This window comes from Ictidomys tridecemlineatus, chromosome 11, assembly GCF_052094955.1.
Source record: "Ictidomys tridecemlineatus isolate mIctTri1 chromosome 11, mIctTri1.hap1, whole genome shotgun sequence".
NCBI classification, from domain to species: Eukaryota; Metazoa; Chordata; class Mammalia; order Rodentia; family Sciuridae; genus Ictidomys; species Ictidomys tridecemlineatus.
Window position 1 is genome coordinate 18,404,987 of NC_135487.1, and position 20,667 is coordinate 18,425,653.

Genomic DNA, 20,667 nt, shown 5'->3' on the forward strand with positions numbered 1-20,667 from the left:
ACCTGGTTCAAGCACAAACTGGTTCTATGACATTCTAGCAAGCTATTTAACTTCTTTGAGGCTGTTTCTTCCTCTGTAAAATGAGAACGGTACGGCTCTCCTCAGGTTGTCCTGAGGATGAAATGAGAGGATCCCTGTCAAAGTGCTCAGCATGGTGCCTGGTGCACAGCAAGCACCAAGTGACTTGGCTGTTTTTAGCATTGGTTTTAGTGGGCGGGAGAGGGACAGGCTCCTGGACCTGGATTGGGGCCTGTGCCCTGTGTGCAGCGCCCCTGGCCCCCTCACCACAGTGACGGCGTCATTGAGCAGGGACTCCCCGAAGACAAGGATGTGCAGCAGCTCATTGATGTGGATCTCCTCGAAGACGGCCAGCACGGCCACTGGGTCCACGGCTGAGATGATGCTGCCAAAGAGCAGGGTGTCGAGGAGGCCGATGTTGTTGATCTGCTCGCCGCCCACCAGGCACACGGCGTACATGAGGCCGCCCAGGAAGAAGGCGTTCCACAGCGTGCCCACCACGGCAAAGATCAGGATGGTGCCCAGGTTCTCTGTGAACTGCCGCAGTGGCAGGAAGTAGCCCGCGTCCAGGATGATGGGCGGCAGCAGGAAGAGGAAGAAGACGTCTGACTGCAGGAAGGGGGGCGTCTCGCCCACGCCCTTGATCAGGCCCCCCACCAGCAGCCCCACCACGATCAGCAGGCAGCTCTCTGGGACGATGCTGGAGATGGTGGGGATCACATGGAAACCTGCGGGGGGCGAGAGAACGGGAGGCCGTGGGCTTTCGGGGGAGCCAGAACAGAAGGTTGGGGACAGGGCTGGGGACCAGGAGGGCAGCTGGCGAGAGGTGCTCAGGCTTGGTCTCAGAAGGCCGCTCTGTTAACTCTGAGCCTCGGCTTCCTGGCCTGTAGGATGGAAGGGACAATACCAGCTTCACAGGGTTGCAGTATAAAAGCAGTGACCACCATGTTTTTAAAGTGCTTTTCTCAGAGGATATTCCCAAGCTTTCTCTGTCACTGACATATAATATTAGAAAGCAGAAATTCTGCATGCCTCCAGAAGGCAGTAACAATAAATTGATTACTAAGGTGCCCTGTACCTAAGGCCATAAACTCCTCCTGAACCCAGGGCATCTTTCCAGACGGAGAGGCAGACAGACATGAGCTTCACACAAAGAATAGCAATCTAACAATTCTGTCTGAGGGAAGGTGGCAAGTTCTGTCATGGAGATACTTAAGCCAAAGGCAAACAATAGAGGGTGAAGTGGCACATAGGAGACAGGAAAAAAGCACAGAAGAATCAAAGAACTTTGGTGCAGGAAGGAACTCAGGGACATTGCAGCCTGGGGTCTGCAAGCCCACAGAGCACATGCAGTGAGCTCCGATCCCAGCCTTGCAGGAGGCAGGCATGTCCTTGGAAGGCCAGGTGACAGCTGGAGACAGGCTCCAAGAAGTCAGCAGGGATCGGTTAGTTTCAGCTTGTGAGATTAATCTATGAGTCACTATTCTAAAGCCCAATCCTACCCATTCTAAAGATGGGAGAGCTGAGGCTCAGAAAGAAGAAGGGATTTGCTCAAAGTCACAGGGCAAATAAGTAGCAGAACCAAGAGGGAATCCAGGTGTGACCCCCAGGCTCCCATCAAACTATATTTCTGAAATTCAAGCTCTCCTAGCCTTCTGTCCCATGAAGATTCCATATGTCCCTTTGCCCAGGACCCACTAACCATTCCCCCAAGCTGGTCCTGGCAGCACATGCTACTCTTTTGTGGTCCATCTTGGGGTCCAAACCCAGGTCTCAGAGGTAGTAAAAATCCCCAGCAGAAAGGGCCTTTCTCTCATTGCCAGGTTTGTCCAGAGCTCCAAATTCCCTGAGTTATTTGGTTTTATTTGACAGTTTTGTTTTGGGGTAGGGTGGTGGGTGAAGAAGACCTGGGCATCCATCTGCATGTAGGGTCCTCTAACCCCCAGGGCCCACTTGGTCAACTGAGGGTATGACCCTGTGCTCAAGGAGAAAGCTCACTCCCTCCCCTTCATAGCCAGGAACCTCTGAGCAGGCAGATTTCCTATCTGCTCATTATTATTTGCCCAGGACTGAGGACACAGTAGATGTTGAACAAATATCTGCTGATTTGAAAATGCAGAGGGCTGAGACATACCCACATGATTTCAGAGAACCTGTCTAGCCAGGCCTCTGCTCTCACTGCCCTGAGTTCCTTGGGAAGGAGGGGGAATTGAAGACCCTGCTCCTCTCAGTCACTGAGCAGGTAATGCTAACACAGCCACAAGTCAAGGCTCAACTGAAAACACTACCCAGGCCCAGCACCCCAGCATGGTGCCAAGTTCCCAGGAGACACTCAGAATGTGCCGGGAAAAGATATGTCTCCATCCTAGGTTGGGAGGGGACCTCAAAATTACCTTGTGCATTTTCTTCATTTCAAAACAGACCTAATCAAAAGTCATCTTTTGTGTTGAAAGTCCCCCAGTCTTTAAAGTCCACTGATAACACCCAGAGTTCAGCCAGCTGATACACAGGGGAGGGCTAGGTCACGTTGGTCCCAGTCTGTCTTGCTGTACAGGATAAAGCCCAAATGCTCAGCACTGCCTCTGCCGACCCGTCTTGCCCTGGGTCCCCTTCCTTCTCCCCACAGTCAACCTTATGTTTCAGCCTCGCCAAAGTCCTTGTCATTGGCCCGAATAGCCACATTCTCTTTTGCCTGCAGACCTCTGCCGAGTTTATTTCCTCTCTCTAGACACCATTCCTGCAACTCCACCCCTCCTGTGTGGCTGGCACCATGTGCTGGTGACTTCTCTGCCAGAAAGCGTTCTCTGACCACCCTGGCTGCCCAGGTCAGGGCAAGAGCCTTTCCCTGACACTTTCTTCTCTCATAACTTCCAATGCAATTCACCCAGTTCCTCTCACCCCAGCACCCACTGAGGCCAGAGAGCCCCAGCAGAAGTAGTGGAGGACCATGGCACCCTACCCACAACCTGTGCTGCCCTCCAGGGGAGATAGGAAGGCCTGGGGGTTGCTACAGTTGGATCTTAAATGTCCCTCAAAGGCCCATGTTTTAAAGGGTGGCACTATTGAGAGGTGGAGAAATCTTTAAGAGGTAGGGCCCAGAGGAAGCCTAGGGGTCTGCCCCAAAGGGGACTGTGGAACCCCCAGTCCTCTCCTTGTTTTCTCTTCCCTGGCTGATGATCGAAGTGGTTTTTCTCTGCCATGTGTTCCTGCCATGATGTCACAGGCCTAAAGCAAGGGCCAATCAATCATGGACTAAAACCTCCAAAACTGTGAGTCAAAACAAACATTTTCTCTCTATAAGTTGATTATCTCAGGTATTTCATTATAATGACAGAAAGCTGACTGATATGGGGCTTAGGGGAGTAATTCCTGCAGGCACAGGCCAGAGACCAGCTTTCCCAGGCCAGAAGTCCTGCTCCAGCCAACTGACCCTCCTCAAGTCTCCCAGGCTTAGCCCTAGAAGGGGAACCTACAGCTGCCTCAGGAGGAGATAGAGTCTAAAGAGACAGCCCAGGACAGACAGATGACAGCTTCCAACTCTGCCTAGCAAAGAAAGCTCAGAAAATGCCTCTCACCCCTGGGCCATCCATAGGTCCAATCCACAGAGCTTTCCTGGCCTAGGAAATACCAGAGAGTGAGCTGGAAGCCCACAGCTCCGGCCTGGGGCCGAGAAGGCGTGTAAAGGGAGCCAAGAGCAGAAACACAGGGATGCTCATGTGCCTGGAGGTGTCCTACAACCCAGCGCTGTGCCGGGAGCTTGGCAAGTGCCATTCCATTTGGCTCTCACAATAGCTTTGTGGGGTAGGTACTGTCCCCATTTTGCAGAGGACAAAGTGGGCTCCGTGAGTAGTGTGGCTTCCTGATGTCTGCAGGAGGAGCACTACCCCAGCTTCGGTATCTCAGCCCTGGAGCTGAACGCTAATTAGCCCTCTGCTGAAGCACCAGTATTCTTTCTGAACTGGGCTGGGCTGGGCTGGGCACTTGGGACAGTGCAGTGGCTCCTCAGGCTCTGCACCTCATAGGAAGCTCATGGGGATAGCCATGCTTTTCCAGGCCATAGGACTGCCAACCCAGGTAAACAGACAGCTGGCATTCCCATGGGACAGATGAGGAGCTGGAGCTCTGAGAGGAGGCAGGACATTCCCTGCTAGGCCACCCAGGACTGGCTCCCAGGCCTCCTGACCGACCAGGAGACAGCACTTTCTTCTGCGTAAGCCGGTTCCCAGGGAACTGGGGCTGGAGCCCTGTTCCTGGAGTAGCCTCCTCAGTCTTCTGTTTGGTCCTGCCTCCCAGGGACCAGCAAGAGCTCTGGGCCCTCATCAGTGCTCTGGGCCTAGGGCAGGGCCAGGGCCAGGCGGCGGGGGAAGTCTGGATCCACTCTTGGCTCCTGGCCCGTGATGGGCGGCACATTACTGGAAAGCCTTCCAGGGCTGGGGGAGAGTGGATCCCGTCAGGAGGAGGAGGCTCCTTCAGGCTCTGAGAAGTGAGGAGCGCATGGGGGCCTGTTCTAGCTTGCTTTCTCCCAAGGCCCTGATTCCACCAATCTTCCCACTCTGCACGCCTGAAAAGTCTCCTCAAAGCACAGGAAGCTGGCTGACTCCAGGTATGGTGAAGGGGCAACAGAGAATGGCTGGGGTCCCTAGAGCCTGACAAAGGCCCAGTATTGAGGCAAGATCCCAGGAGGCCAAGAAATGAGGCAAAACTTCTCTAACACTCAAACTCATGACAATGGTGACATCACCAGGATGGAATCGGGACTGGGCAGAGGCAGTTAGAATCAGATCCAGAGACATGAGAGCTGGAACGGACCTCATTTAATTCTCCATTACGTGGATAGAGAAATGGAGACTCAAAGAGAGTGAGTGACCTGTCTGTTGTCACACGACCAGTTCCACCACAAGAGCTGTGACGTTCCAAGTCCAGTGATCCATCAAAGCCACACGGCCTCCTTCCAGACATTCTGTCCTCCCAGAGCAAGGAGGTGAGAAGGTGTGGAATTCAGCATCACCCAGCCCTGGGACAAACCCTTAGTCAAGTTCAAGGCTGGCCTCCCCTTGAAGAAAAGAGGCTGGGTAGGAAATGTTTCTCATTCCATCCAGTGTAGGTGGTAGTTTGAAAAAACACACACACACACACACAGAGGCATACTGGCAGACACATCGCCAAACCTGGGTTGGCAGGGGCTCCCGGCCCCTCTGTAGCTGCTCTGCCCTTCACCAGGAAAATGTTTTATCTACATCTCTCAGATTATCCTCATCTGCTTGGACTGGCACAGTGGAGCAGGCAAGGCTGCCCCAGGTCACTGTCAGTTGCCAGGGTGACCAGATACTCCAGATCCCACTTCCCACAACACTCCCCTGGCCTGGGAAGTCAGAAGGGAGTTCTGGGAAGAGGGGTCTCTGAGGCCCACCAGAGTACCAGGTCATCAGGGACCGAGGTGCAGGCTGGGGGCTCTGCCGCCCTACTTCCAGGCCTGGGGACTGCTCTGGGGCTGCAACTCGGCCAGGTCCCAAGGGATTCCTAGTTGTACAGTGATTCCATTTCTTTAACTCCCTCTTCAACTGCCCCAGCAACCAGTCTCAACTACAGCAATGAAAGATAATACCTCACAATGAAAGCTCAGCACTCTACAGTTTATAGTAGGACACACCGATATTTTTAAAATTCGTCAGCTCCCCACGCTCCAGGAGGTCTCAATTTTAAAGTAAGGAAATGAAGGCTCAGAAAAGTTCAACAACCTGCTCAGCATCACACAGGTGCCTGCTGGCATCCAAAACCCAGTCAGACTGGCTCTGGAGTCTTATTAATTTAGCCACTCGCTACATTATCCCTAGATTTAGTCTTATTTTGATTCCAAGGGGAGTGTCCACCCAGCACTAGAGACACAAAGCGGTTCCCAGAAGTCCAGGGTAGCCGTTTCTTTCCAAGAGCCCTTCTCCAGGGACATCTCCCCCCTCTCCCTTCCTCTCTTGGGGCCAGGTACAGTTCTTCCACCTGTGAAGCTCACCCTACCTGAAGCTTCTAGAGTTAACTGAGCGGGGAGGGGTTAGTCTTTTCTATCAACTCTCAGGGAAGCAGGTGGGAATTATCAGACTGTTGATTCTTCCCCCACCAAGCCCGGCCGTGAGACAGGGAGAAAGATAAACTAGATTGGAAGTGACTCAGCCACTGCCTCAGCAGGTTCCCGGCCAGACTTGCAGAGGAGACAGACGTGTGGCATTAGCCATCCTGCCCTGTGTTCCCACCTCCAGCAAATTGAGCTCCAAGTCAGGGTGTAGCCACCAACTAGATGGGTAGTCAATTTCCCCACCTGTGCAAAAACTGACTTCAGAGGGTGTCTGGAGCACAAGAAGAGATAATAACGGTAAAAAAAAAAAAAAAAAAAAAAATGCCAACCAACATTGCAATTCAATGTTAGCAAAAGTGGTGACTAGGTCATCTTCTTCAAAATCTGAGAATAACGTGAATATAATAAGACCTATTGCTGTATGGGCTATAAGCTCCCCAAGGTGGAAACTTTCTAGTGTTATCCTGGTATCCAGCTTCTAGCATGGAGTAGGCAGGCATCAACTCTTTGTAGACTGAGATCAAACTTATATGTTAGATATAAAGGGATGACTGTGTGCTTTCAAGAGTGCATGTTGTTGTTAAAGAAAGAGTAGGTGGTGTTCCCAGAGTAGGGGCTGTTTGAATTGGGCTTTGAAGAATCAATAGAAGTCTGCCTGAAGAGAAGGGTTAGTTGGGCATGCTGGCACACACCTATAATCCCAGCTACTTGGGACTGAAGAAGGAGGATAATCTCAAGTTCAAGGTCAATTTGGGCAACTTAGCAGCCCCTGTCTCAAAATAAAATTTTAAAAAGGGCTGGGGATGTAACTCAGTGGTAGAACACTTGCTTATCATGTACTGGGCTCTGGGTTCAGTTCCCAATAACATACACACACACACACACACACACACACACACACACACACACACACACACACGTGGGGTGGAGGCCAGGGGAAGGGTTGGGTTGGTATCCTCTAAAAAGCCTAGCACATAGTAGCCATCACATAGCAAATGGATATATGTGTGATGAATTAATGAAAAACAAGGAAAGAAATCAAACAGGAAGGCAGGTTGGCTTCCCCAAGCCTTCGCCAAATCCCAACATGAGAGCTGTCGTGAAGATGTGATGAAAGGATTATTTTAAAGCACTGAGCACAATACCTGGGACACGTGTCTGGTCTCATTTGCTGTCTGTAATTGGGACGATGATGCCACCTCCAGAGTGGCTGGAAGTGTCACTGAGATCATTTAATTAGAACTCCTAGCCCACAGCAGTAACTCAACGAATAACATTTTTAAAAAAATGTAAACCCATAATGGCCACTCAGAAGCACTGCACGTGTTGTGTCCCTCTGTGAGACACACTCTCCAGCACGGGGGAGGGAGGGAGGGAGAGATGCTGAGGCAGGAATCTGGGCTGGGCCGTTTCACACCTCCTCTTGTTTCACCTTAGACACTGACCCCAGGTGACAGGTGAGAAAACTGAGGGTCAGAGAGGTGAGGTGACTTGCCTAAGGCTCCCTAGCTGGGAAGGGCAGTCATAATGAGAACCCAGGGCTCCTAATTGCCAGTTCCTCGTGCCATGCCGCTGCAGTGAAAACTAAGCCTGTCAGGATCAACAGGAAGAGATTCAAGTCTGCAATATGCCTCCCCCACAGAAACAGCCATAAATAAATCTGTTCCGAGTACCTGGGCAGGAATGGCTCCCCATCCCCAGTCAATCTCTGTGCCTTTCCCAACATTCTTCCAGAGAGTGCCTCTGTTTCTTGCTTATGTCAATCCACATTTCAGGGAGTCCTACTTGGCTAGTGAGACAGGGTCCCACCCTCCAGGAACATCAGGCCTTGATGGGGAAGAGCTAAAAGGCTCCCTGAACACATAAACAACAACGCTGGGCACCCAAGGCCTGGAGAAAAGAAGGCTGGGCTGGGGGCCAGAGCCAGGTTCCAGGTCCGGCTCTTTCCTTCAGTAGCTATGGACTTTGGGCAAATCATCAAGCCATTTTTCTTGTGTGCCAGCAAGTGAGAATCAAGCATTGGGCATAGAAGCACCTTGTACACTGTGAAGTGGCAGAGATGGCTGATAACAGACAAGGAAGGACAGAAGCACCATGGCAGGTCAGAGGGGGCCGGGCAGCCTCAGAACAATAAGCAGAGTGAGGCAACCAGGAGTCATCTGTGGCTTAGCAAGAGAGGCTGTTCCGGAGGACAGATTATTGTGCTCAAAGATCCCAGGGATAAGAACTTTAGCAGTGGGGACAAGCTCCCTCCCAATTTATAGTCCCTCTCTTTTTATCCTCCTATCTCCATCAACCCTTCTATTCCAGTTACCAGAAGTTTCCCAACCCCATCTCTGAGCATACAGTGGGAAACATCATCTTAAACTTCTGTCCTCTTCTCAAAAGACAGTCAGCTGTTGCCTCCTCTGGGAAGCCTTCCCTGCACCTCCAGGCTGAGTCTGGTGCTCCTCCAAACTGAGGAACTGGATGCTCTGTCGTTAGCTCTCAGGTCTGTGAGGCACACGACACACAGCTCTGGGCCCTGCAAGGGTGACACCCAGGATGTGTGGTTTAAGGGAATGATGGGCACTTCCTAAAGGATGTGGGGCTAAAGCTTGGTCTCAAAGATGGGGCAAGACTGTGGGCAAATGAACAGAGAGTGAACCTCAAAAGCCACCAGAGGCTGCTGGGGCCTACAGCCTGCGGGGAAATGAGGCTGGACAGAGGGAGCTGCTGGCACATGGTCCTGAAGCAGGCAGACACTACAGGACTCAAAAGTCCTACCACCTTTGGGCTGGGCCAAAGCCTGACCAAGAATGCCACTGTCTCAGCCTGCAGTGAGGCTCTACTGCCCTGGGGCTCAAAGACCCAATTTCGTAGCCCCCACTCCATCTCACTCCACACTGAGCAGCATGTTTTGAAGTCCAGGCTCTCCATGAATCCATATTGAATGAATTCCACTCGGCAGATTCTCTGCCCCCGCAGTGAGGCGGAGGATGACTCACACAGGGGGAGGGGAGGGACAGGGACCAGGACAGCAGTAAACAGCGTGTGTTGACAGGAGACATAACAACAGGCAGCAACAGTGCCTGGCAAGGGAGAGGGCTCCAGCAGCCAGCAGGGAGGTTACCTGGATAGGGGAAGCTCAGGGAGTGGGCTTTACTTGGGACAGGTGGGGTAGGACCTCTAGCTCCTGATGCTCAGGGCTGGACTGGGCCCCTGATAAATGACCATGTGATTCGCCCTGGTTTGACTTTCAAAGTGGAAATATGTTGCTTTGGTGATCTGCCTATCTATCTCTCAATTCATTTTGTGGTACTGGGGCTGACCTTGAACTTTCTATCTAACGGCTTCAGCCATCCAAGTTGCTGGGATTACAGGTGTGAGCCATCACGCCTGGCTTGCTTTGATGATTTTAAATAGAACCTGTGGTCATTTGAAAAAAAAAAAATTCCCCAACATATATAAGTGCTTTTCAGTAAGAGAAACATCTCCTGGTGCTTCTCCCCCCTTCCCTAAACTCATTATCCCAGGTTCCACGCCAATCTACACTGTTAAGTTTCAAACTTTTCTGCATCTCTAGTTTTAAAATCATGTATAGGGCTGGGGCTGGGGCTCAGTGGTAGAGCGCTTGCCTAGAATGCGTGAGGCCCTGGTTGGATCCCCAGCACCACATTAAACAACAACAACAACAAAAAAAAAAAAACAGTAAATAGGGCTGGGGTTGTGGCTCAGTGGTAGAGCATTTGCCTAGCATGTGCAAGGCCCTGGGTTCGATCCTCAGCGCCATGTAACAATAAATAAATAAAATAAAGGTATTGTGTCCAACTACAACTAAAAAATAAATATTAAAAAAAACTAAATAATAAAATCATGTGTAAATGGAAGTTTTCACCATAGAGAAATGATATATGTTTGAGGAGATATGTTTCATCTACTTTAAACATTATACAATGTACACATTTTGAAATATCACATAACCTCACTAATAATGTATGATTCTTTTTTTCTCTTTTTGCAGTGTTGGGGGATCAGATCTAGGGCCTCACACATGCTAGGCAAGTGCTCTCCCATGGAGTGAGATCCTCAGCCCCTAATATATATAATTTTGATAAATTTGTATCAGTTAAAAAATATTAAAAATTACATGTGGGCTGGGGTTGTGGCTCAGTGGTGGAGCATGTGTGAGGCACTGGGTTAGATTCTCAGCACTACATACAAATAAATAAAATAAAGATCCATCTACAACTTAAAAATATTTTTAAAAATTACATGTAAATGGTCAAACTGCTTCTGTGGGGCACAGACTGCTCTAAGCACTTGACCTCAGCATCTCATTTAATTTCTTTCAACACCCCTAATTCAGTAGGTACTTTTATTCTCCCTGTTTTAAGACACACAAGGAGAAGGTCAGAGCATGGCCACTACTTGCCCCAAGGATGCACGGCCAGGGCTACACAGCACTGTTTCAGAGCCACCTGACACAATGCTGACCCCATCCTTCCACTCTCTACCCCTGCCACCTCTGTAGAAGCCACCTCTGTAGGTGCTGCCTTGCCTGCGCCATAAAAACTCAGTGACCTCAGTGCATCAGAGCAGAGGCAGGTTTCTCACACCCCAACATCCTCCACTAGGAGCCCCGTGCAGGCCTTGCCTGTGTCGCTGGCAGTAAAATTTTGGCTTCTGGTTTATCTCCACTGTCACCTAACCCAATGGCACTACTGGCATTAGAAAAATCTAAATGACATTCTCAGCGAAGGGGGCCATTTGGGGCTTCCCAGATTTCAATCTTGGAGTGTGGGGGAAGTAAAAACAGAACGCTGGGGTGGGAAAAGAACATGGGTGGCCTTGGTGTGTGGGGCTTGCCCTCCTGTGCTGGGGCTTGCCCTCCTGTGCCCGCCTGTCATTGCCTGTCCATGCCTCTAGAGATGCTCTCAAGACATATTGGGAGTTCCAATGCCAGTTTGTCCCACACCTGAGTTGTGAGACAGGGGGAAGAAAAAGAAGAGAGGGCCCATTTCTAGAAACTTTACAACCACAGGAAAGCTAATTTTTCCTCTTCTTTTGGGTGGGGGATAGAGTATTGTGTGCAAAATGTGAATTTGGGAGAAAACCAAAATCAGGCATACAAAATACTTGTTTCCGCATCCTTTGAAGTCAGTTAGCTTACACATATTAAATCTATTACACATAACTTGAACTGCTTGAAATATCATATTTGGATAGAACAGTGGGAAATAGAAAGGTAGCAGAAAGCAGCACAAAGAATTCCTCCAATTTCTAGGACAACTACATAGAAAACACCCCAGTGATGACATCCATTTTTTCTTTTCTCTTTTTCTTTCTTTCTCTCTCTCTCTCTCTCTCTCTCTCTCTCTCTCTCTCTCTCTCTCTCTCTCTCTCTTTCTTTCTTTCTTTTTCTTTTTGGTTGGCCCTGGGGATTGAACCCAGGATGCTCTACCACTGAGCCACATCCCCAGCCCTTTTTGTTTTTCATTTTGAGACAGGGTTTCACTAAGTTGCTAAGGTCAGCCGCAAACTTGTGATTCTCCTGCCTTGGTCTCCCAAGGTACAGGGATTACAGGCATGTGTCACTGTGCCTGGCACAACATCCGATTCTCAAGTGCTATTTGGCAGGGGCTGGGGGTTGCATAGAAGAACAAGATTCAGATGGCATTGGTTGGGTGGGAGAAAAGGATCAGCAACCTCAGGGAGGCAACTGGACCCTTCTTTCCCTTGCAGCTCAATCCGTTTTTCGAGGTCTATTACCTGTTTTTCAGGGTCTGGACAGTGATGTAGCAGGGGTGTCAACCACTCCTCATTGTGGGCATCTTGGTGACTCTCAGAGGACAAAGTTTGGCATAGACCAAGAGGATAAGGAACTTCCTGGAGGGATGTAAAGAGGGGCATGGGAGGATCTACCTACAGGGTGGTGAAGACCCAAGGTGATTCTCATTTACCTGTTCCCAAACCTGTTCCTCCTTCAGTTGCTCAGGCTCCAACCCTGGAATCACCCTGACTCCTTTCTGCCTTTCTCACTCCACTCTAACCATGGACAAAACGTGCTGGCCCCTCCTTCCAGATGTGTGCCCACTCGGCCCCCTTACCACCTCCTCTGCTAAGGCCGGACTTGAGTCATGGGACCACTCGCCTAGCCCAATGCAATAACATTCCTGAATCCGCTCTAGACCCTAGGCTCTTGCTACACCAGCCAAGAATGAACCTTTTCAGAGGTAGGATGTACTTTTGAAAGGGAGGGATGAACCCTTTTAGAGACTTCGACCTCACACTTAAATCTCCACCCATTCCCTGCCAGCTCTCCTGGCCTTCTTGCTTTTCCTTGAGCATATATGAGACTCCACCTCAGGACCTTTGCATTTGCTGTTCCCTCTGTCTGAAACACTCTTTGCCAGGCTCCCTCCCTCTCTTCAAGTCCTTACTCAAAGGTCACCTCCTCAGGAAGGTCTTCCTCACCCTCTCTGTTCCCTCACCCTGCTTTACCTTTCCTATGGCACTCATCACTTCTAGACAGTACTTGCTGACGATTCCCACCAAGAACCAAGCTGAGTGAAGGTGGGTTCAGTCCCCATCACTGATGTGTCCTTGGCACCTAGACTTGTGCCTGGTGTACAATAAGCCCACACTTGATATCTGATGAATAGATGATTATCTCTTGCCTCATCACCATCTGAGGTTATAGTGAGGGGTCACATGAGACCACAGGTAGAAAAGCACAGAGCACAAGACCCTATTGGGCTGAGTCACTAACATCTTGTCCCCAGAGTCCTGCAGAACTGACACATGGCTCTACTGAGAGTCTGGCTGCACTGCAAAGTGGGATGCTTTGTCTCCCCTTCCAGGCCACAGGCAGGTTCCCACCTACAAGCAAGGGGAGACCTGTGCTGTTCATCTCCGACTCTCCAGCACAGAGCACAGAGCACAGAGCTCAGAGCTCAGAGCACATGGTGGGGCCTGAGACTTGCTTGTTGAGCCTGCGCTACTACTTAAGGGTTGAATTCCTGCTCTCTTACTCTCCAGCGTTTGATGGCAGGCATGTTGGTGCTAAACTCCAGAAGAAGTGGCCCTCACCTTGAAGGAGGTAAGAGTCGGGGAGGCACTGTGAAGGCCTTGCAGGTAAAGCACAAGCATCCGGCAAGGCAGGACAAGGAACGGCAAGTGGAGGAAGAGGAGTTCTACCAAGAGCAAAAGGCATTGAAAGCTGGAGAGGAAGTCATTACCTAGATGGTCATAAAGCAATCTTTGCTCTGGTCCTCACAATGAGCCTGGACAGTGGATAGTAGACAAGGAAACAGAAGTTCAGAGAGGTCCAGAGACCCAAGATCACATGGGTAGCAGTGGAGGCAGGTCACAGTTCCAGTACTGCCAACTCCCAGTCCAGTGCTTGCCTATGGCCAGATGGAAAAAGGTCTTACATACACTGTGGGGATGCTGGGGGCGGATTTCTAATCAACCTGAAGAACCAGGTGGAGATGACCAGGCTCCTCGGGGAGAGAGTCAAGGGAGATGGCACTGGCCACCCAGGCTCCTCATCCTGGGGTGGGGCAAAGCTGTCCAGCCACCCAGCCATTAAGTCCAGGTCCCAGGGATGGCTGGCACTGCCTTCTGCACAATATCTGTGGTGTGAGGAGCCTCCCCCTCCAATCTCCCAAAGCTTCCAGAGACCAGAGAGCTACATTCAGAGGGGGGAAGGGGCTGGGAGCAGTGGTGCACACCTGTATTCCCAGCTACTCTAGGAGCTGAGGCAGGAGGATTGTAAGTTCAAGGCCAGCCTGGGCAACTTAGTGAGACCCTGTCTCAAAATAAAATTTTTTAAAAGGCTGGGGGTATAGTTCAGGGAGTAGTGCACTTGCCTAGCAAGTGCCCTGGGTTCGATCCCCACCAAAAAAAAAAAAAAGCCGGGGGCAGGGGAGGAGCCTGAGTTAAGCCTAGGCTGGGGATCAGGAGATCTCTGGCCTCAGTTTCTCCTGCCCCAGGGACTTTTGAGAACCTCTCCATCTCTGGCATCTGATGGAGGAGCTCTGCTTTCGGACAAAGCCAGGCTCCATCACACTCACTGCCGCTGACTCTGCCAACAAGTGCGGCATCTGGGCCCAGGACATTGATGGAGCCACAGCAAGATGGCAGGGCAGGGCAGTGTAAGGAACCCTGGCCTGCTAACAGGGAGCTGGCTTCGGCTCTGGTTGGAAGGTCAACCTCTCTGTGGCCTAAGGCAGATCACTGTACTGTCCTGAGCTCAGTTTATTCCTCTTACACTGGGATAAGAAATGCCCCACAGCACAGAGTTGCTGGGACACAGAAGAGGGATGGAGGTGAAAACACAAAGAAAGCAAAAGCCAGCTACCCACCCAGAGAAGTATGGCCATCACTGACAGTTTTTTGTTTGTTTGTTTTTAATTTTGAAACAGATTTTGCCAAGATGCCCATCTGAGTAGCCAGGATGGCGGTGTGTATCACCGCACCCAGCTGACAGCTGTGCTTTCGAGGAAGACACAGGGGCCGTGGGTATAACAGCTGGTGGCAGAGTGCTCACCTAGAATGTGCAAGGCCCTGAGGCGGATCCCCAACTCTGCTTTCCCCTCAAAAAAATCAAGAAAGGAGTAGATAACGGCACCTTGGATGGAAGTGGGAGGTCAAGGAGCTTCTCTGTTCTGCAGGGGGCATGGCGTGCCCACCTTCTAGGGCTTGGTAGCCTAGTGTGGCTGCCACCTGCCCTGATATGGGTTCGACATCAGCATGGATGGGATGCAAAAGCAGGGGGTGGCCTTCTGTTGGAACAGAGGTCACTCTCTGCGCACCCTACAGCCAGGCCCTGCTGAGGTGAGGATCCAGGGGCCAGGACAGTAGGCTATGCTGGGGGCAGCTTCTATTTAGGGGTGGGTATCCAGCACTCTGAGGCCTAATGCACAGGGACAGGGACCCCACATTCAAGCTGGGAGATGCTGAGGAAGATGGCTGGGAAGGGGGCATCCAGAAGAACCAGGAGAAAGTCAGCTCAGGGATCTGTCCAGAGTTTCAACCCAGATTCAGCTACCAGTCAGGGAAGCAGGAGGGCTCCATGGTTAAGAGGCCGCACAGGCTGCGAACCAGGCAGCCTGGTCTCCTGCCACCAATCAGCCATGGCTGCTTGGCAGGTATTCAACCTCTGACTCTCACTGTCTTCATCTGAAAGTGGGGAGGAGGGCTCAACCATTTCCATCTCAAGGGGCCATTCTGTAATTAAAGCATGAAGAGAGATCCTACAGAATGAGAGAAAAATCTTCATCAGAGCTTCCTCTAGCAGAGGATTAATACTCAGAATACATAAAGAACTCAAAAAAGTAATACCAAGCCAGGCATGTGGCGCAGGCCTGTAAACCCAGCAATTCAGGAGACTGAGGTAGGAGGATCCCAAGTTTGGGCTCAACTTCGTAAGACCTTGTCTCAAATTTAAAAAAAATACAAAGTACTGGAGATATAGCTCAGTGGTAAAGTGCCCCTAGGTTCAATCCCCAGTTCAAAAATAAAACTTACCACACAAAAAAGTGCCCCATCAAGAAATAGGTAAATGAACTAAATAGACATTTTCCAAAAGGAGTACAAAACAGTCAACAAATATATATATAAAAAAAATGTTCAACATCTCTAACAATCAGGGAAATACAAATCAAGACTACAGTGAGATTTCATCCTATTCCAGTTAGAATGGCAATCATCAAGAATACAAATAATGATAAATGCTAGAGAGGATACAGGAGAGAGGGAACTCATACACTGTTGGTGGGACTGTAAACCAGCAGACACTGTGGAAATCAGTGTGGAGGTTTCTCAGAAAACCAGGCCTGGAACTACCATATACAGCCACACTACTCCTCACTATTTACCCAAAGAATTAAAAAGGCAATATACTATAGTGATACATGCACACCCAGGTTTATAGCAGCACAATTTACAACAGCCAAGTTAGAGACCCAGCGTAGAGGTCCATCAATAATGAATGGAGCCAGGTGCATGCCTATAATCCCAGCAGTTCAGGAGGCTAAGGCAGGAGGATCACGAGTTCAAAGTCATCCTCAGCAAAAAATGAGGCACTAAACAACTCAGTGAGACCCTGTCTCTAAATAAACTACAAAACAGGGTTGGGGATGTGGCTCAGTGGTCAAGTGTCCTTAAATTCAATCCCTGGTACCAAAAAAAAAAAACCCCAAAACAAACAAATAAAAAAAAACAATGAATGGATAAGAAAATGTGGTATATATCCACAATGGAGCAATAAAGAATGAAATCATGTCATCTGCAGGAAAACAGATGGAATCAGAGAACATCAGGTTAAGGGAAAAAAGCTAGACACAGAAAGTCAAGGGTCTTATGTTTTCTCTCATATATAGAAGCTAGAGAGGAAAGAAGAATCTCATGAAAACAGAAAGGAGAACAGTGCAAGAGAGGAAGGGATTCCAGGGGAGAGATGAGAGGAGGGCAAGGGGAGAGACCAGGGAATGAAACTGACCAGATTATACTAAGTTTGTGTAAGCATGTCACAGGAATCCCACTGTAATGTGTAAGTACTATGCACCAATAATTAAACAACAACAAAAAGATAAGTCTACAAAAACAAAACAGAACAACAACAACAAAGCCAAGGGCTGTTTTGAGCAACTAATAAGCTTATATGCCTTAGCCAGACATAGTGGCACATGCCTATAATCCTGGCTACTCTGGAGGCTGAGGTAGGAGGATCACAAGTTCATGGTCAGCTTCAGAAACTTAGCCAGACTCTTAAAATTAAAAAATTTAAAAGGCTGGGGATGTAGATCAGTGGTAGAACACCCCTGGGTTCTGTCCCTAGTACCAGGGGGAATCATTATGCATCTCAAGCTGGAGCCAAAGAAAGCATTCAGCCAAGGGTACTGTCTCTGCGTCCTCCCAACTCAGTCCTGCAGACAGCCTGTTGGCCTCAGGACACAGCTGCCAGAGAAGTAGCCAAAGGCCAGGAGACGGGAGTCACACACAAAGGCCCTGCAGAAGCAGAGCCTGGCACCCTGTCCCTGTGATCTTGGTTTCAGACTGAGTCTCCAGAGGAAATGAGGGAAGCAGAAACCCTTTGAGACCCATAAAACATGCTCCTTATCATCTGTAAAATCTGTAAAACTTCCTCACAGAGACTGTGAGTACAGGTCACAAGAGCTGTGGGTGTGACCAGGCTCTGTAAAAGCTGAATGCTCCCGTGCACATGCACATTCCCTGAAGCCGTAGGGTCTCTGAGGCAGGCTGGCAGGGCTGAGGCGCCCATCTTCAGGTGACATCCTGAGAGTCTCCCACATGCTTCTTCCAAAGACAATCCAGCTGGCTGAGCCACCTTCCTGGGGCTCAGGGACACAGTGCATGCTGGGAGGGCCTCTCCCTGCCTCCTCTCCCCGACACTGGGGACGGTTTGTCGCTCACGCTTCTAGGAGGCAGGAGATGTACTGAGTGGATGGGAAAGCTGAGCATGCTCAGAGAAGGCTGCCCTTTAGAGGACACTGCAGAGAAGTGATGAGGACATGACCAGCAGCAGGCCTTGGTCCCAAACCAGGAGGGAGCAAGACTCATAGCCTCTCCTAGGGCAGAAGAGGGGCAGCAAGAAGGCACGGAAAATTAGAAGAGGCAGCGTCCTCCAAGACCATCCAATCTATTTCACAGCTGCAAAAGTGAAGCCCAGAGAGGGTCAGGAACTTGGCCAAGGTTACACAGCAAAGTGGTAACAAAGCTGGGACTCCCACCACTCACAAGGATCTACATCAAAACCGGTTCTCAGGAAGAATTTCTATATATCTTAATGTCATGATTTTCCTCACAGCCCTCTGATTGTCAACTTCCTAATTCTCCTGCTGAAAAACTGAGGCAGAGAGTGGAAAAAGGACTTAACCCAGGCCTCACAGCCTAGTCTTTCTGACTGCAGAGCCATAGTACTCAGCCATGCTGCCAGCAGCTCTCTACCTTTTCTGTTGCTGGACAAACTGGGAAGTGTGGGGAGCAGGAAGCCAAGGTCCACTGCCAGATCTCTTTACCCCTGGCCCCTGTAAGACCCAGAGCGGTACCAACAGGCCCTGGTTCTGTGTGTGCCCTGTAAGGAAAGAAGCAGGAGCTATCTAGGACCCCAGCAAAGGGGTATGGGGCCCTGTTGGCAGCACCTCTCAGGCCTGGATCTTGCCTGCAGGCCTCTGCTTAGCACCTGGGGACACAGTGCATGTCTCTGGCCATATACCACCAAGGGGGAGGGGGGAATCATCACCAGGCCCTGTACTTTCTCTCTAAGCCTCAGCAGTGCCATGCAGCAGACATTACTGTTTCTATTTTCCAGTGGAGAAACAGGCTCAGCTTAAAGAACTTGCTCAAATGATACACAGGCAGTAAGCAACCAAACTGGTATTGGATCTCAGGAATGCTTGACTCCAGAGGCCACACTCTGTCCTCACGCCAGGCCTGGTAACTTCCAGGGAACAGGTTCAGTCTCAGGGAACAGGTTCTAGAAGAAGACCAGGGCTGGAGGCTAGGAGCCCCTGAGTGATGAGTGGATCACAGAGGGCTAAGGGTCCCAAGCAGGGTAAGGGGCTGCCTGCCAATCCACCCCGCAGAAGCAAGTGCACAGAGCCCAAGAAGGAGATAAGGAAGCCTTTGTTGGCGCCTGCTTCCGCCTGGCTGGGTGCTGGCTGCTGGGCCTGCACAGGGCCCATTGTGTGATCCTGCACAGGGTGCAGAGGCAGGCTGTGCGTGCCTCCCTGCGGCAGGACAGGGCAGATGCCTGGGGCAGCTAAAAATGGGGAAGCAGCCACCACTGGGCAGGAACACAGAGGATCTGGAACTTGGGCAGCTTGATCTCATCAGCTCAGCCACCCAGCTCACTTGTGAGATTGGGATGTGGGGGATAATGATAGCCCATGTTGAGGAGGGCTTCTTAGTCTTCACAACTACTCAGTGAGCTAGGCACTGTCACACCCATATCACAGATGAGGAAACTGAGGCTCAAAGAGGGGAGGTACTTGAGGCGACCTAGCTAGTAAGTGGTGGGGCCAAGCTGGATTCAGGCCCAAGAAGTTGCTTCAAGAGCCAATCAGCGCTGACCCTCCAGGGCATTTTCTCAACAGTTCCTCATCTGTACCTCTGGGAAAATGATCTGGGTGATGACCTTCTCAATGTTCTAAAGGTGGACAGAAGCAGGACAGTCTCAGAATGCCCACAGGAGCAGATGAGGCCTCAGCATGGCAGCTGCTGGTGGTGGAACGGAAAGAACACTTCCTGAATACCAGTCCCTACGCTGCCCTAACGCTTTCAGTAAGTGGCTTTCAGTAAGTGACATTGGGGCCTTGGGTCTGCTCAGGCATATAATGAAGGGAGGAGACCAGATAACCTTAAATGGCTCTTTTACTCTGACTTCCCAGTATTCAAGGTCATCCGGCTTCACTGCTTTCCTAGTAAATTAGCTGACCTCTCTGGACCTCAGGGGCCTCCTTTAAAATTGGTAACGTTTCCTCAGAGGTGATGAAGGCAGAGAGCCCAGGAGGAGCAGGTAAGGCCAGTGCTAAAGCATGAGGGGGTGGCGCCTCCCTCTCCCAGTGCAGGACTTTCTCATCACGACTCACTGCCACTACAACATGTGTCACTCCAGGACCTCACCCTGAGAGCAGATACCAGGGCTCTCCCGAGACCCCGCCCTGGGCCAACAGGGCACTCCCAAGCGCCCTTGCCTGGCTCCCTGATTATCACTGCCTTGGCACTTCCATAATGGGCTGCAGCTCCAAGAGGGGGCGAGACCTGGGGCACTGGGAGCCATTTCTGCTGCCATGTACCTGGTACAGAGTATAGTGATTAAACACCTGGGAGAGGAGGGCCACCTGGGCCTGTGCTATGTAAACTTCCCTGTGCCAAATGCTTCCTGGGACAGAGCAGGGTGAGTGAGGCCCAGGCCCCATCCACCCCAGTCAGGTCTATTTCCAGATTTTTGTTTGTTTGTTTGTTCTTTTTAGTTATTTATAACAAAAGGATTCATTTTGACATAATTATGAAAACATAGAATATAATTTGTTCTAATTTGTTTCCAGATTCTTGACTCAGCCTCAAAAGATCTGGGGAACCCTCTCTATTCTCTTGGAGAAGCTGTGAGGGCAACGGCTCAGAATATCCAAATACTGAATCAGAAATCCAAGAAACTACTCAATTCCAGGACTGTGGTGGTGCCTGAGAAGAAAGGAAGCAGGGCCCTAGCTTGACTTCTGGAGGGTGGGGTGCAAGCCTAGGCACAAGTTCAGGGGAATAGAGAGGACAGGGAAAGTACTGAGGACTATGGGACAGCATCCCCCTCCCCAGGATCCCACTCCTCCATCCTGCCCTCCTGCTTCTCTGCCTTCTTAGATCAGAGGGTGCTGAGCACATCTCACTGTCTGAAGCTGTAAGCACCCAGTGGCCTTAGGCAGGGACAAGGGAGGAGGAGTATGGTAGGGAGACTGGAGCCTTGGACATTTTCTTGTGTGTGTGTGTGTGTGTGTGTGTGTGTGTGTGTGTGTGTGTGTGTGTGAATGGGGCTGGAACCCAGGGCCTCGTGGATACTAGGCAAAGATTCTGCCACT

At 50.5% G+C, this 20,667-nt stretch overlaps 1 protein-coding gene across 1 annotated transcript in view; it reads right to left on the reverse strand.

The window, feature by feature from the left end:
• Slc9a1 (solute carrier family 9 member A1) overlaps window positions 1–20,667 on the reverse strand; it is a 56,841-nt gene that overhangs the window by 12,641 nt on the left and 23,533 nt on the right. The window contains exon 2 of the mRNA XM_005317656.5: window positions 286–746. Coding sequence (XP_005317713.1) covers window positions 286–746 — 461 coding nt within the window. The remainder of the gene's footprint in view (window positions 1–285; window positions 747–20,667) is intronic.